The sequence below is a fragment of the Desmodus rotundus genome, chromosome 8, assembly GCF_022682495.2.
Source record: "Desmodus rotundus isolate HL8 chromosome 8, HLdesRot8A.1, whole genome shotgun sequence".
Taxonomy (NCBI): Eukaryota; Metazoa; Chordata; class Mammalia; order Chiroptera; family Phyllostomidae; genus Desmodus; species Desmodus rotundus.
This window is the reverse complement of record NC_071394.1, coordinates 109,644,142-109,658,482: the sequence shown is the minus strand read 5'-3', so window position 1 is coordinate 109,658,482 and position 14,341 is coordinate 109,644,142. Positions and strand designations below refer to the sequence as shown.

Genomic DNA, 14,341 nt, shown 5'->3' with positions numbered 1-14,341 from the left:
TCTGCCCTCCCCAGAATTGTTCAGGCTCCTCTTTCAAATCTTCTGCAGAACTTATCATCCTTGTCTCTTGGCATTATGTATAGGTCTTACCTTTCTAAACTTGCAGAGGTCAGATTTTATGTCTCATTCATCATTGCGTTTTCTACAAGGCCTAACACAAACAAATATATTTACTGAGTAAATTCATAAATAAGGGAATAAATAATAAGACACAAAAGCTTGTTTTATTATATACAGTAGCAGAAACACATGGAAGCATTTAACAAAGTTGATGTATAAAATCCATACACTATAAAAGAAACCACTGGGACGTATAATAGCTGAGAAGTGTCAGGACACACCAACTGTTTGGGGGTGAATGATGGTGAAAACACCGCTTCCTAAAAAGCTAATTCTAAAAAAATCATTTTTCAGATACAGTCAAAACAAGAATCGTTCAGCAAACAACAAAACAGACCACAACCAATTATGCCTAAATTTTTTTGCAAGGAAAACAATTTAGTAAGTAATTTGGGGTTAGGACTAAGAACAAGAGCTTAGAACTAAAAATAAGAAAGAATGTACAATGGGGAAGAAATGGGAGTAGTGGGCCAGGGGACTTGGGTTCTCAACTGGTCTGCCCCTTGCATCCACTTCCAAGAATGTGCTTACAAAGACCATGTTTCCTGCAGGCGATAATAAGAGAATGTATGTTCTAGGTCTGTGGTGAGGATTAAATGAGTTATGCAGGCGAAGCTCAGCGTCTGGAATATTGTAATCGCTATAGAAGGGGTAGGTGCTACGTGTGTTTCTCTTCCAGTGGAGTGGCCCTCTTCTTCCCTGCAGGGCTGCCAAGTACAGGTGGGGATGCCAAGTACAGTAGCCTGCGTGGCCCTCCTTCATAATCTCCCATCAGTATCTGGTGTCAAGTTGCTACCAGAACTGAAGACAGTGGCAGGCTCTTAAGCCCTAATTAATTTTTCTGGGTTAAGCCTCATAAAGGATTTAAAACCACAAACCAGTGTTTTATATCAGTGTACCATAAAATCCTTACCTAAAATCTATTTCTAGACTGTTTAGACCTGATTATTAAAAAAGTGTTTAAAAGAAAAGATAATTGCCCTTATTGAGTACCTACTCTGTGCCAGATGCTCTCCCTGCTGTTCCCATTTTGATCTTCCCCCAGTCCTGCTAGGTGGGGGTGAGGGGACCAAGAAATTAAGGAACTCATCTCAGACCATATACAGCTTGTAACTCACTGGCAGAAAGTCCATTTGAACCCAGGCGTGCTTACTCCAGACTCGCACCCTGCTCCACCGCACTGCCTCCTGTAATGGCAGGCAGAACACACATGCAAAGGTGCATGCAGTAAGTCCTCAGCAGTAGGCTCTGTGACTTTAAGAGAGACGACCTATAACAAAGCCGATTGTACTGTAGGCTGATATAAACAAGAATTAAATTTCTATGACATCTCATCAACTTAACAGCATGATATTGAATGAAAACATGTTATTCGAGGAACTGCTGTACAATAAACATTTTTCTTCAGTGTCTTATGTATACATAAAAATTACCGTATTTTTCAGACTATAAGACACACTCCCCTTCCCCAATTTGGGAGGAAATGGGAGTGCGTCTTACAGTCCGAATGTAGCTTACCTGGCTCGCTGCAGGATTTCTGCTTTAAAGGATGTTATTAAATATTTTACCACATGTTTTGCTTCAAAATATTTTTTCCTATTTTCCTCCTCTAAAACCTAGTGTGTCTTATGGTCCAAAAAAGACAGTATACTAACTGGTTGTTTTCATAAAACCTGAAGGCAATTAGCCAAGCATTTGTTTTTGATTACAGGGGACCAGTTTAATGAAGACAAACGACTAAAGCTGTCAGTGTTTAAAGCATGTTAGTTGGGAAGAGTGCGGAGCACAGGAAGCTAACGTAGCAAAGTGAAGTCAGTTCCACAATTTTAGAAGCTCGATTCTTGGCTCTCTCTTATCTGTAATTATATAGTGAGGAATAAATGACAAGCCACCTTTTTGCCTCCAAGTGATTCCATTTCTATTTATAAAGTCTGAGTTACAGTTGAAGGGTTTAGGAATGTTTTAAGCTTAAGTGAACTCCAGAAGGGTAGCCTCTCACCCTATTTCAACCAGAATGCTCTTCTTATCTCCTACATTGGGTCTTCGTGTGAGCTTTCCTTTGGGGGAAATAAGGGTTAAATTAATGAAAGTTGCCGTTCTCTACAGTACACATTCCATTTGTGTTGAGGTTTACGTGGGATTTAGGCAAGCAAGATGCTCCTCGCGTGCCACCAGAGCCCTAAGCAACATTTGCAGACTTGGAAAACTCTGTTTCCATATTTCCACATCGGACTCATCAAGTGCTCTGGGCCGCGTGCCCTCGGGGCTTCCCCATACACTCATACACTCGTGCAAATCGTGCACTGCACAGTTCAGAGTGCACCAGTCTCGTCACTGTTCATTACAAGGACGTTCCTGCTCGAACAGTTAGGTGTTTTGAGGAAGAGCCCTCCCTTTGGAGCTCAACACCTCACCACCAACAGACCAGGTCTCTCACCTCTCCTCTGACAAGCTTCTTCCATCCCAGCTTTTAAAATGAAAACCAGCTGAAAGTCCTTTGAGGTAGAAATGTCTGCTGGGGATTACATTTCCCAGGGGCTTTTGCATTTCTAAAGAAGTGATGGCTTCATCCAAATTAAACTGATAGGATAGAGATGCTTTCAAGCCAGGAGGGGGGGTGCATTCCTGGTGACCTTTGCCCACTCTGGCTGGCAGCACCCCAGTCAGTAGTCACAGGAGAGGAAGAACTCGGGCCGAAGTGGGCCCCCTTCTGTTAACAGACTGCCGAGCTCTCACCTCGGGACGGTTCTAGACTCACCGGTTGGGTTGGGGTCTGTAACACATTGAAAAGGTGATTTGTTCAGTAGAAGGGACAGGAGGCAGGGACCAGGATTCCCCCAGCAATTATTCTTATTTGATTGTACGACTTCCGTGTACTCTACCTCATGCCCTAGTAATTGATGTATCTTCCTTATCCCAACTACAAGTTTGTAAGCTTCGTGAGAGCCAGGTGTCTGACTTCTCCTTGCTCCAGAGAGTGCTGAATTTAGGCCCAGGGTGGGTAGAGGATTACCTCAAATTACAGGACTTGGAAGTGGCAGGATCGGAAGTAGAACTCGAATGTCCCCAGGCCATATACCAATCTAGTGTTCTTTCTGTCCCACCACTGTTTCAGCTGTATGTCGCTGCATAGCAAACCGCTCCAACAGTCCACTCCTCACAACAGCAGCAGCACGGCTATTTTCCATAGCTTTATGGGCCAGGGATTTGGACAAGGCTTGGTCGGGCCATTCTGTTCTGTGTGATGCTGACAGGTTGCTTACTCGGCTGGGTCAGATGGGCGGAGCTCACAGGTCCTGTATGACCTCGTTCACACGTCTAGAACTCAGAGCTTGTCCTGCTGCCGCTTTCTCTCCAGCGTTTCTCTCCTTCCCTTCAGCACCCTAGCCTGGGCTTCTGTACAGCATAGTAGCTACCTTCCTCTAGTGAAAGCAGGCGTCAGCAGGCCTCTTACACTGGCCCCAGCCGGCACAGTTTGATTTCTGCTGCACGCCGTGGATCAAGGCAAGGCACGAGGCCTGCCCAGGTCTAAGGGGAGGAAGGACTTGATGGTGGCCGTCTGTAGAAACTAACCACAGCCACCATTTAGTCAACACATGCAGCTTTCTTTTTCCTACAGTGTCCTGACAGCACAGGGAAACAGCGGAAACGAAGGGCAAAAAGAAGAATACCCCGAAACACCCCATCCTTTTCCACCTTAAAGCCCAGCCACAGTGTCGGGAAGGTGGCACCACCTACCCACAGGCCCCTGTAATCATCCCTTGGCTGAGCTGCTTCTGGTCACATTTGTCTTTATTTGCACATCAGAGGAGAGGCCGCTGCACTTGGTGGGATCTGTAAAGAACATGGTAGCGCCTGTGTTACCCCACAGTGGGCGCTTCTCAGTGATTGGTTTTGTAGAGCCACTGTTCCGTTTTCTGTGTCAGGCGTTCAGATGCACATTCCCAAGGGCTTATCCTCCAGGCAGCTGTTAGAAACAGTACTTTTCAGTGCTGCGTATGTGTGCTGCTAAAATGGAATACACCTACAAGTAACCTTTTCAACTGTTAATTTCCATCTGTAAGTCAGATTATGCTTCGTCTCTAAGGAAAAGTATATCTCGGTAGGTTCCTCTCCCTTTCTTTTTAACAACACAGGATGTTTATGTGAAAGGATGAGCATCTAAAACTGAAAAACCCATTTTGTAGCCTATTCCACCTCTAGCAACATCTCTTCTTTGTATTCCAGCTTAATTTAAAATTTCCTGCCTAGTGAGGCTAATTCTCTTCCTCTGAGAAAAACTCCCTTAATCTTCTAAATTTTCTTGGGAAATATTTTACATGTATCTTCTTTTTTTCCTTAAAAAAATACCAGACTTTTTCCTTTTGTTCCACTTAGGTTGTCTTTACCATTTAGATAATTACTCAACCCAGGGTATTTTTTCACCAGAAACAATCGAATAAATAAAATGTTCCAGTGGCATATCAAGAGGAAATATAAGAGCAGCTGTTTATGGGCTGGGACAAAACTTTTCCAAGTGCTTTGGGGAAATCTCACTCTTTAAGAGACACCATTGTCTGCAAAGTGATGAGATCTGTCTTGTACACGTGGAAATCTCTGGTTTCCCATGTGCATGTGAGAGAAAATGTAATGTGTTTGTACCAGCTGCCTGGGATATGGCTCACTGAAATCCAATTTACTCTCCCAACTTGCGGGACTCAATAGTTGGTGAAGATATTATCTGTAATTTTTTATACAAGGTTGTGTGGGCAGACATTTATGCATGGCACAAAGCTAGCATTTGTTAGGAAAAGTCCAGGGTTTTTCCAACCCCCATGCATACCCTTTCTCTATTTCATTTGTAGTGGCAAGGATGGACTCACTCTTGTGTATTTGCTGTTTTGTTTTGGCTAGGACAGAAGACATTGTTCCTCTTTAAAACAGTCCAGATCATTGGAGAACGTTGGGGATTGTATTTGATTTTTTTATAAAAATTTCCCTATCTTACCCCCTTCATTTTAGGAAGAAGATTTAGAAGCCCAGATTTCCTTCCTTCAAGGCCAGCTGAATGATCTGGATGCCATGTGCAAGTACTGTGCGAAGGCGATGGACACGCATCTCGGTGAGTGACTCCGCTGGCCCCGGGAATGAGGGCAGTCGCGGCTGTAACGGCCGCCGGGCCTTTGTTAAGCTGTGAATGTGAATTGTCTCATGAAATCCTCACAGCAGCCCTGTGGTTACTATTCTCGCTGTACAGATGAGGAAACTGCAGCACAGAGAGATTCACAACATTTCCCAAGATTTATATCACTAGTAAGTGAAGTAGAAGTTCAAAATCAAGCTGTCTGACTATAGATTTCAACTCGTACCTACAACACTGCCCTTTGTATCTATCTGCTTCGAACCAAAATAGGATGTCGAGCTTTTGAGATCAATCCATTCTACTGTTGTGCCAGCCTGGCTATAATCACTAATGTGTTTATTTGCACACTGCTTGCTTTATTTTTTTAAATATGTTTTTAACCACACCCTGGCTGGTATAGCTCAGTGGATTAAACACAGGCCTGGGAACCAAAGGGTCGGTCGCTGGTTCGATTCCTAGTCAGGGCACATGACTGGGTTTCGGGCCAGGTCCCCCATTGGGAGCACGTGAGGGGCAACCACAGATTGATGTTTCTCTCCCTCTCTTCCTCCTTTCCTTCCCCTCTCTCTAAAAAATAAAGAAAGAAAATCTTTAAAAAATAAAAATAAATATAATTTGTTTTTAACCAGCTGCCTGAAATACATAGCAGGACCACATGATCTTTTCTTACTTCTGACCGTGCTTAGAGTGTAAGAAGTGTCCTAGTGTGCCCTGACTGGTGTGACTCGGTTGGTTGGGCGTCATCCCCCAAGGCAAAAGGTCCTTGGTTTGATTCCCAGTCAGGGCACATGCCTGGGTTGTGGGCCAGGTCCCCAGTAGGGGGGGCACGCAAGAGGCAACCACATACTGATGTTTCTCTCCCTCTCTGTCTCCCACCCTCCCCCTCTCTCTAAAAATAAGTAAATAAAATCTAAACAAAAGATGTAATAAAGAAATAGTTTATATATAAATGATTAACATGTATTATATAACTAATTAATTAATCTTAATATTTAGCATGTGCGCATGTACACGTGTGTTTTTGTTGTTTTCTCACTCCTCTGGCTACATGGTTGACCTTTTCATTACTTGATTTCGGTTCTGATCACAGTAGGAAAACCAAAAAGTGACTGAGAGAAAGATTTACTAAAACTCTGAAAATCCCATTAGGAATTTTCCAACAGCTTTTGCTCTCATTTCGGGCTTCCAGTGAGCACTAAAAGAGCGTTTTCTCATGGCATGGGAAGGGAAACACTTTAACCGAAGGAAAGCCCATGCCAGCTGTGAATTTTCAGCTAACCACAAAACTAGATTTGGGTTTGCGTTTCACTTTCAGCCAGAGTGCCCCCACACAGCTGTGACTTCTGTGTGCCACCCAAACGTCGTGACCACATTTTTAAAGTGGGGTGAGGGACGCAACAAGAACCCCTGACCCGGGGGCTCATGTCTTCTCTTCTGCACGTTAGGACACTGGTTTCCTGAAGGTGATTCTTGCATTGCAGGCGATTTTGACTCTGAGCAGAAATTTTAGGAACACACAGCGATGAGTTAAGATGAAGCTCTTGATTTACTTTTTGACTTAACTGTTCTTCAAAAATGACTTTAATACCTTAGTGTTTTTTTCCATTTGATGTTTTCTATTTTTCCTGATTATTAAGGTGTTATAAAATTGAAACAACCGAAATACCCATTCGAAAATGATTGAGTATAATTTAGATATACAGTCTTTATAAAGATTAGATAAAAATACTTTTATTTTCATTAAATAAGGAGATGCTCATGATGTATCACTAAAGCAAAAGGGCAGGTGGCAGAATCATGTACCGTGTATTTGATGTGGAAATCAGTGGTAACAGTGGTTGCCTGAGTGACGGGAAGGTTATAGAGGGACTTTCCAAGGTACCTAATCTTCTATGCTTGGAAAATGCAAGACAGTCACTGAAAGTCCGTAGACAGTTTAAGTGCATGTAACTAACACCTGGGGGGGCGGGCGGGGGTGATCTTCATTCTGCAGGCTGGAGCCAGCTGTCAGAGCGGCTGGAGTGGTACTGAGAGCGGAGAACGCTCCATGGGGAGTCAGACAGACACAGGGTTCTAACCAGGCTCTGTCACTTCTGAGCTCAGCCTGGTGATGATTGTATCCTCTTACAGGAAGTGGAGATAAAATTATCTATCTTGCCATGTTACTGCCAAGATAATACATATTTTAAAGTCCAGCACAGGGCATAACCCAGAGTGGGTATCAACACAAATCCTCTCCTCATTCTCCTTAACTCTTGACAGCCCCTTCTCGGGGAAGATCCTGAGCGACTCGTCCAGCCTCGACCAGAGGCTGAGCAGTGACTTGTCTGGGGCCCCACAACTAGTCTATGGAAGAGCTGGAGTCAGTGCTGCATTTCCCAACACCTAACGCATATTCTTTTATCAAAGGATGCAGAAGGGTGCTGGGGTTTGGATGTGTGGATTCCAGGGTTATGTGTGTGAGCTCTGTGAGTGAGGACTCTGTGTCAGAACTGGTGATGCACAGGCACTTACGCGAGTGCGGCCGAGCCCCCGCCCTGCGCTGGGTCACAGTGTGAGCTGTGAGCCCTGCCTCCGAAACGTCTTCCAGCGTTAACGATGTCCCCTAAGTTCCTTTCATTTCAAGAGAGTTCTGTATCACCCTACATTTTCATCAGACATGTAGTAATAATCTTAAAAATGTCAAGTATGGCTCAAGACTATTATTATAACTAATAGAATAAATATAGAGGAAAGCCTCCCAGTTAAAAATTATATAAAGGTATTTGTTCAAAATGTCCCTTAATTAAGGATGATTTGACAGGTTAGAAGTATTCCTTATAGATCTGAAATCCACAAGTGAAAGAGTATTTGTTTTATCGAAAATCTAATTTTATTACCTCCACAGAATTGAACTATTTGAATTCAAAGATTTAGAGACAGAAATTAAAAATAAGTGTTTTATTAAATCTAAACTTTTCCTGTCAATTTCAGACGACTTTCTTTCTGTGTTCATTTTTCTGTTGCTATAGTTACTCCCTTTCTTGTCGCCCTCATCGCTGAGTTGAAATATACTGACAGCACTGTATTAATCCCCGGGGCTGAGCCCTGGCTATTTTTAGATTTGCCGTACTTAACACGTAATTGCACGTGGGTGAGCAGCCTGCACTTCTCTGATCTGTGAGCAGCTGGGCTGAGCTGCCAGCTGCTTGCAGAGAGCCTGAGCTGCTCGCCCTGCTGGCCTCCAGTGCCCGCACCTGCCTGCTCCCAGGGGAGGTATTTCCATCGTTTGTTTGGTATTTAGACACCGGTTTCCAGCAGCTCGTCCTTTCATTGTTGGTTCTCACAAACAATGGGTGGGTTGAATGCTGTGAATTCAGAGAAATTAGGTTTCCTGTGCTCTTATCGAGAGCCCTGCCATAGGATCTCAGAGTGGTAAAGATGCAGAAGCCCTAAAAGCCATCCCAGCTGCTCTTCATATCACAGATGAGGAAACCAAGGCCAGGGAAGGATGAGTGACAACTAGCTGGCACCAGGAGTCCAGACCCGAATCCAGTCCTGGGCTTCTGTTTCACTGATGCGCCTGCTGAGGCCACACTTGAATCAGTAGCTGGATTTCAGCTCTCCTGCTATTTTATTGTACACGCCATTAGTGATTTTACACTTGTCATAATATTTATGCAAGAATTAACTGTAGGAGGAGGCCAGTTTGGAAAATTAGTTTATTTGCCTCTGCAAGAACTTTATAAATCTGATTCTAATGTTTATAAAAACAACTTTCACTGGATGTCTTTGAGCATGTTCAATAGGGCAATTAACTGATGACATTTGAAAAACAGAGAGAAAGTATGGTCCCTGACAGCTTTCTCCTTGTCAACCACACTGTAATAAAAGCTTTTCGGGATCTGAAGTACTGTATCTAATTTCGGTAGCAGAGTCCTCTGTAGAAGGATCTGGGGACAAATGCAGATTCTGATTTAGTGGGTCTGACGTGGGGCCTGGAATTCTGCATTTCAACAGCCCCCAGGTGACCTGATGCTACTGGCCCATGACAGACTAGGAGCAGCAAGAAACAAGAGAACTTAAAATTATTTGGGCACAATTCAGTGTATTCCTAACCCCACACTTAAAGCACATGTGCAGCTAAAGTCTGTGGGCGGAGAACTCACACCTGCCCTAAGGCTCTGACGTAGCCTTCAACCTGAAATGCACTTCTTTTTCAGCCTTTCTGTACTTGCTCTATTCTAGTTGCAGTCCCCTGGCCGCCCTGGTTTTATCATCGGAAGCCTTGGAACAGCTGCTCAGCATCTTCCTTGTACCCACCCTACACCTGTTTAGAAACACTTAGCAAAGCATACACCGACTTCTCTTTTTCCGGGCTAAGACACCACAAGGTGAAGGCATCACATGACCTCAGTACAGACCAGCCATCTTCCATCATTTTATTTTCATTTTCTGGCGCTCTCCCATCGCCCCACATGCTCTTCCACAGGAATAGCCCCAATTGTTTTATCCGTCGTAAACTGTCTGACAGCATGACGTGTTTTCACCTCTCTGTCCCAGGCTGCCTCCCCAAGCCCTGCAGTCCCTGTCCTCTCCAGTTAATGACCCACTAGACAAAAGATGGGGCCGCCACGGTGTCTCAGCTGAGCTTAAGATGTTGTGGGTTGGCGGGTGGCGGGGGAGAAGGCCGAGGGCCATTTTTAACTCGCAGTTGAGGAGTGGCACTTAACTTTCAGTAGGTCCTTGTATCAGCAGAACATTTATGGCCTGAAATTCTCTCTCACACCCATCTCAAACCCAGTTCCGAGGCTCTCATTTGACTAACTGATTTTACTGTGAGAAGTCATGCTCTGCTACCCTGGTTGGCAGGAAGGATGGTAAACCCTGTGAGAATGTAGACATCAGTGAAGATTTGGAACTCTGTGCCAACTACACCCAATGTACTTAAGAGAACTGTTTGTTGACCTGAAGACTCTTCTTTTTTTAATTTTTTAATTAATTTTAGAGAGAGAGAAGAAGATCGAAAGAGAAAGATTTGTTGTGCCTCGTATTTATACATTCTTTGGTTGATTCTTATATGTGTGCTGACTGGGGATCGAACCTACAACCTTGGTATATCAGGACAACACTCTAACCAACTAAGCTACCTGGCCAGGGCCAGAAGACTGTTCATAAGAGCAATGCATTGCCTAGCTTCCTTGGACTGTCCTGAGTGTCGCTTCTTTCCCAGTGCTGACTTTAGGATTCTCAGCCATGCTGACAGTTGGACACAAAACGGGACCCTTGATTATATTTTTTGTGTAACCTGCTCTTTGCTTTTTAAGAAAAAACTGAGCATGAAGTGCCTGACTCAGTACTTGGCTCTCCATATACTCAGTACTTTGGCTCATTTGATGAATGTTGTCCCCCTTTACCTCCCCCTAGACTTCTCAATCCGGGATCTGGTTGACCACGTTAGTGTCCCTTCATTCTTCATCTGAGAAATACCTCACCTACATCCGCTTCTCAGGAGATAAAAATCAGCCCTAATGCTGCTGGGAAAGCCTCACATTGGTCATTCTGCCAATACTTACTGAGCACCTGCTCTCTGGCGTACAAAACAGGTTCTGGGAGAAGTAGGTAAATGGTAGGAAGAAGTGGAAGAGAGGTAATGTGAAAATGAGCTCAATGTGTTTGAAAGATGTGAGTAAAACTTCAAAATAGGGAGAGAGAGAAGAATATATCTCATCAGAAGTACCAAAAGTGACACATAGCTTCACATGAAGCAAACTAGGGTCCTCCCAGAGCACTGGTGATCTCAGAAACATTGGCGGGACAGGTGAGGCTCCAAAGTAATGGGGGTATAGTGAGCAGAACCCCAACACGTTTGGACCCAAATGACCTTGGGACCAGGATTTGCCCCACAGAGCTGTGCAGTTTCAGGAAACGTGTAGTCTTTGAGCCTCATCTGTGCGTTACGGTTCTAAGAGTGGGAGATGAGAGTCCCACAGTAAATGCTGGGGAGTGCCCCACAGTAGAAGCTCCCAGGGGGAGACTGTTAATGGTGCTTGAATGCATTTTGAAGACAGGGAGGGCTGCCACATTCTAGGAAGAAGAGGAGGGCCGCCCAGAAGGGAACGGCATTTGCACGGACACACAGAGGTACACGCCATGTGTTAAAGGGTGAACTTGATGCCTACAGTCTTCTCGTAAGCCCGCCTTCTCTGTGTGCACAAATCCCAATGGTCCAGCCAAAGTGAAACGTGACAAAAGACAGATCTGCTCCCTCCCCTTGACTGATGGCTGCCTCTCCAACCACTACCACTCCGGTCGTGCATGTGACCACGGTCAGCTCTACAGGTGACCCTCTGTTTTGTAACAGCCTACATATTTCTTTAGAGTCTGGGAGTGTCCTTGTGTGAGGTTGACAGAGGTCTGGATAACTAAATCCCTCCCAGGGATGAGAGAACCTCAGACAGCAGAATCCACTTATCTGGGTGTTTAAGGTATTGGAGAAGGGAAAAAACATACTGAGCAGTCATAGTAATAGACAGGAGTGGGCTGCTCTGATTAGCTCGTGTAACCCTCCGAAACAACCCTCAGAGACAGGTGTTACTCCCATCTCCCTGACACACAGGTCACCACACAAGGTCATCAAGGCCCGAGCTGTTTGATGCTAGTGCCAGTGCTCCTGAAGGTCTGGTCGAAATGACTGGGCAGTCTGTTTTGCACGTAAGTGACTTCCGGTTTCTGGCTGACCACCAAATAAAGGGCACTACCATCTCAAGGTGATCGAGATGCTGTGCCTCTTCGAACCTCCGGCCCCTCCATCATTTCCATACACATCACCGTGGAAGGAGACTCCGGATGCAGGTGATCAGGAAGGACTTTAATCCTAGTTATGCTGCTTCCAGGCATGAGACCACAAATAACAGACCTGGCGTTCCTGAGCCTGGCTACCTTTTTCTGTACGAGGATGATGGGCCTAATCTAGAATGGTTGTCGGCATGGACGCTCAGATGAAGGAATGTGGCCACGTGGAAATGAAAGAGGCTGGGTCCTGAGCTGCTGCAGCGGGCGAGGCGCTGTGCTCATGTAGTCTTCTGCACACTCGTCCTGTGAGGAAGGTTCCGCTGTTGCCCATCAGGCAGCACAAAGAGGTTAAGCAACTGGCCCGATTCCATTGCCACTGGTGATAGGTGTTGGTTCCATTTTGGTCACCTTTCCACTACCCTCCTGATGAAAATAGGCTTGTGTTAACCTTCTGTACCAGCCACTTAAATGAAAACACTTTTATTCTAGTTTTGAGGAAAATCAGGTTTTTAAGAAATTGGAAACATAGTTTGTGTGCCATTCCCATTACCCTTAGATTTAGAGATCTATTTTTTGTGGCAATGACATTTCATTAAAACTAGTGGAGTCACCATGGGATTATGTTGATGAGAGTTTTGTGTAATTTCCACAGAAGTGGTTAGTGGTTTTCCCCTTCGGTCTCAGTGCTCCAGCATTTATAACATACGATACTTAAATAGAAGGGGATCATAAAGAACACAGTCTTCCTGCTACACAGAAACAAAAAGAAAGGGACTCTGTATCATATTATTTCTCTTTTTTCTATAAAGAGAAATGTGCATTTTGTTGGAAATTTAAACATTTCACATTTCTACCTTTAATATTTTAAAGCATGAAATGGCATCGTTATGTTCTATTTTTACATGCAACTTACGTAAAGCAGATTTGTTACTGAGAGGTAATACATTCACAGAATGTTCAGAAATGCTACCTGAAATCACCATGTAGTGGAACTGGGCAGGCAAAGGGTTTACAGGGGCAGTACTCAGTAAAATGAAAATTCTCGCATTCAGAACGTTTAACAGACCCTGAAGATGCCCTTCGTTTTCATTTGGATTTCTATCCTCTGGATTTCGTACGGTGAGACTACTCAGCTTAGTTGATTGTAGCAGGGGTTTTTCCTTAAAATTAAATAAACATTTTATGTGTATGTGGGCTTTCAGGGGAGATGGTCCTGGTTTTCATCAGATTCTAAAAGGTGATCTTTGACCCCATCCAAAAAATAAAGTCTAAGAATTTCTGACTGAGGGTACAGGGCTGATGATGCCGAGGTTCTAGGCTGTCCACCCAGCACCCCCTGCCCCCCACCCCCACCACCCTGCCTGGGTGGGGGTGGCACACAGGCCGGAGCCAGCCTGGGCCCTGAATGACAGGCTACATGCAGGAGAGGATTGGTGGGGCTGCCTTGGCCCCGCCCGTTAGAGGAGCTGGATGGTTTTCATCCTGTGTAACAGGCGGGTTGGCTGCTGCACTGTGTCCGGTAGTGTTGCTGCCAAATTCATGTCCACCTGGAACCTGCGAATGTGACCTTGTTTGGAAGTAGAGTCTTTATAGATGTTACCAGGTTGAGATGAGGCCATACTGGGTTTCGGCAGGCCCTGATCCAAGGACAGGTGTCCTTCTCTAACAGGGGAAATTTGGTCTCAGACACTCAGGGAGAACCCGTGTGATGATGCAGACAAAGCCAAGGACACCAAGGATTGTGGACACCTCCAAAAGCTGTGAAGGGCCAACATCTTGACTTTGGACTTAACAGCCTCCACATACACCTTTGTGAATATATTCTTCTTATTTTCAACCATCCAGTTTGTAGTATCTTGAAACTAAAATAGCTAATAACAGAAATGCAAAAAAAAAAAAAAAAACCCAGTAAATTAAGAAACCAGTAGGTTATTTTTTTCTTAAATAAAAGAAGCCCAGAGGTAGGTATTCCAAGCAGGTATAACAGTTCCAAGGTGGTCCCAGTGCCCCAGGCTCCTTCTGGCTTTCTGCCCGTAGTCCTGAAGCTGTGACCCTCATCTGCATTTTTGCAAGATGACTTGTGGAGCTCCTGCCAGCACTTGAGGCAGCAAAAGTGGGAAAGTACAGGCCCAAAAGATGCAAACTGAGTCAGTCCCACAAGAGGAGCTTTCCAGTAGCTTTATACAGGGACTTCTCTTACACCTCATGGGCCAGAGCTATGTCACCTGACCAAGGTTGGCAGAAAGGGAAGGTGTGCACGGTGCTGCCCTGAATAAAATCGGGGACGTGTTGGTGAGGGAGGGGTGGAGGGTGGAGTTGCAGCAG

At 44.8% G+C, this 14,341-nt stretch overlaps 1 protein-coding gene across 4 annotated transcripts in view; it reads left to right on the top strand.

Annotated features, from left to right (window-relative positions):
• The window catches only part of TBC1D5 (TBC1 domain family member 5), a 467,560-nt gene that overhangs the window by 442,698 nt on the left and 10,521 nt on the right, over positions 1-14,341 (top strand). For all 4 annotated transcript variants that reach the window (XM_071222301.1, XM_024566252.4, XM_053929611.1 and 1 more), the window contains one exon: positions 5,122-5,221. In XM_071222301.1, coding sequence (XP_071078402.1) covers positions 5,122-5,221 — 100 coding nt within the window. The remainder of the gene's footprint in view (positions 1-5,121; positions 5,222-14,341) is intronic.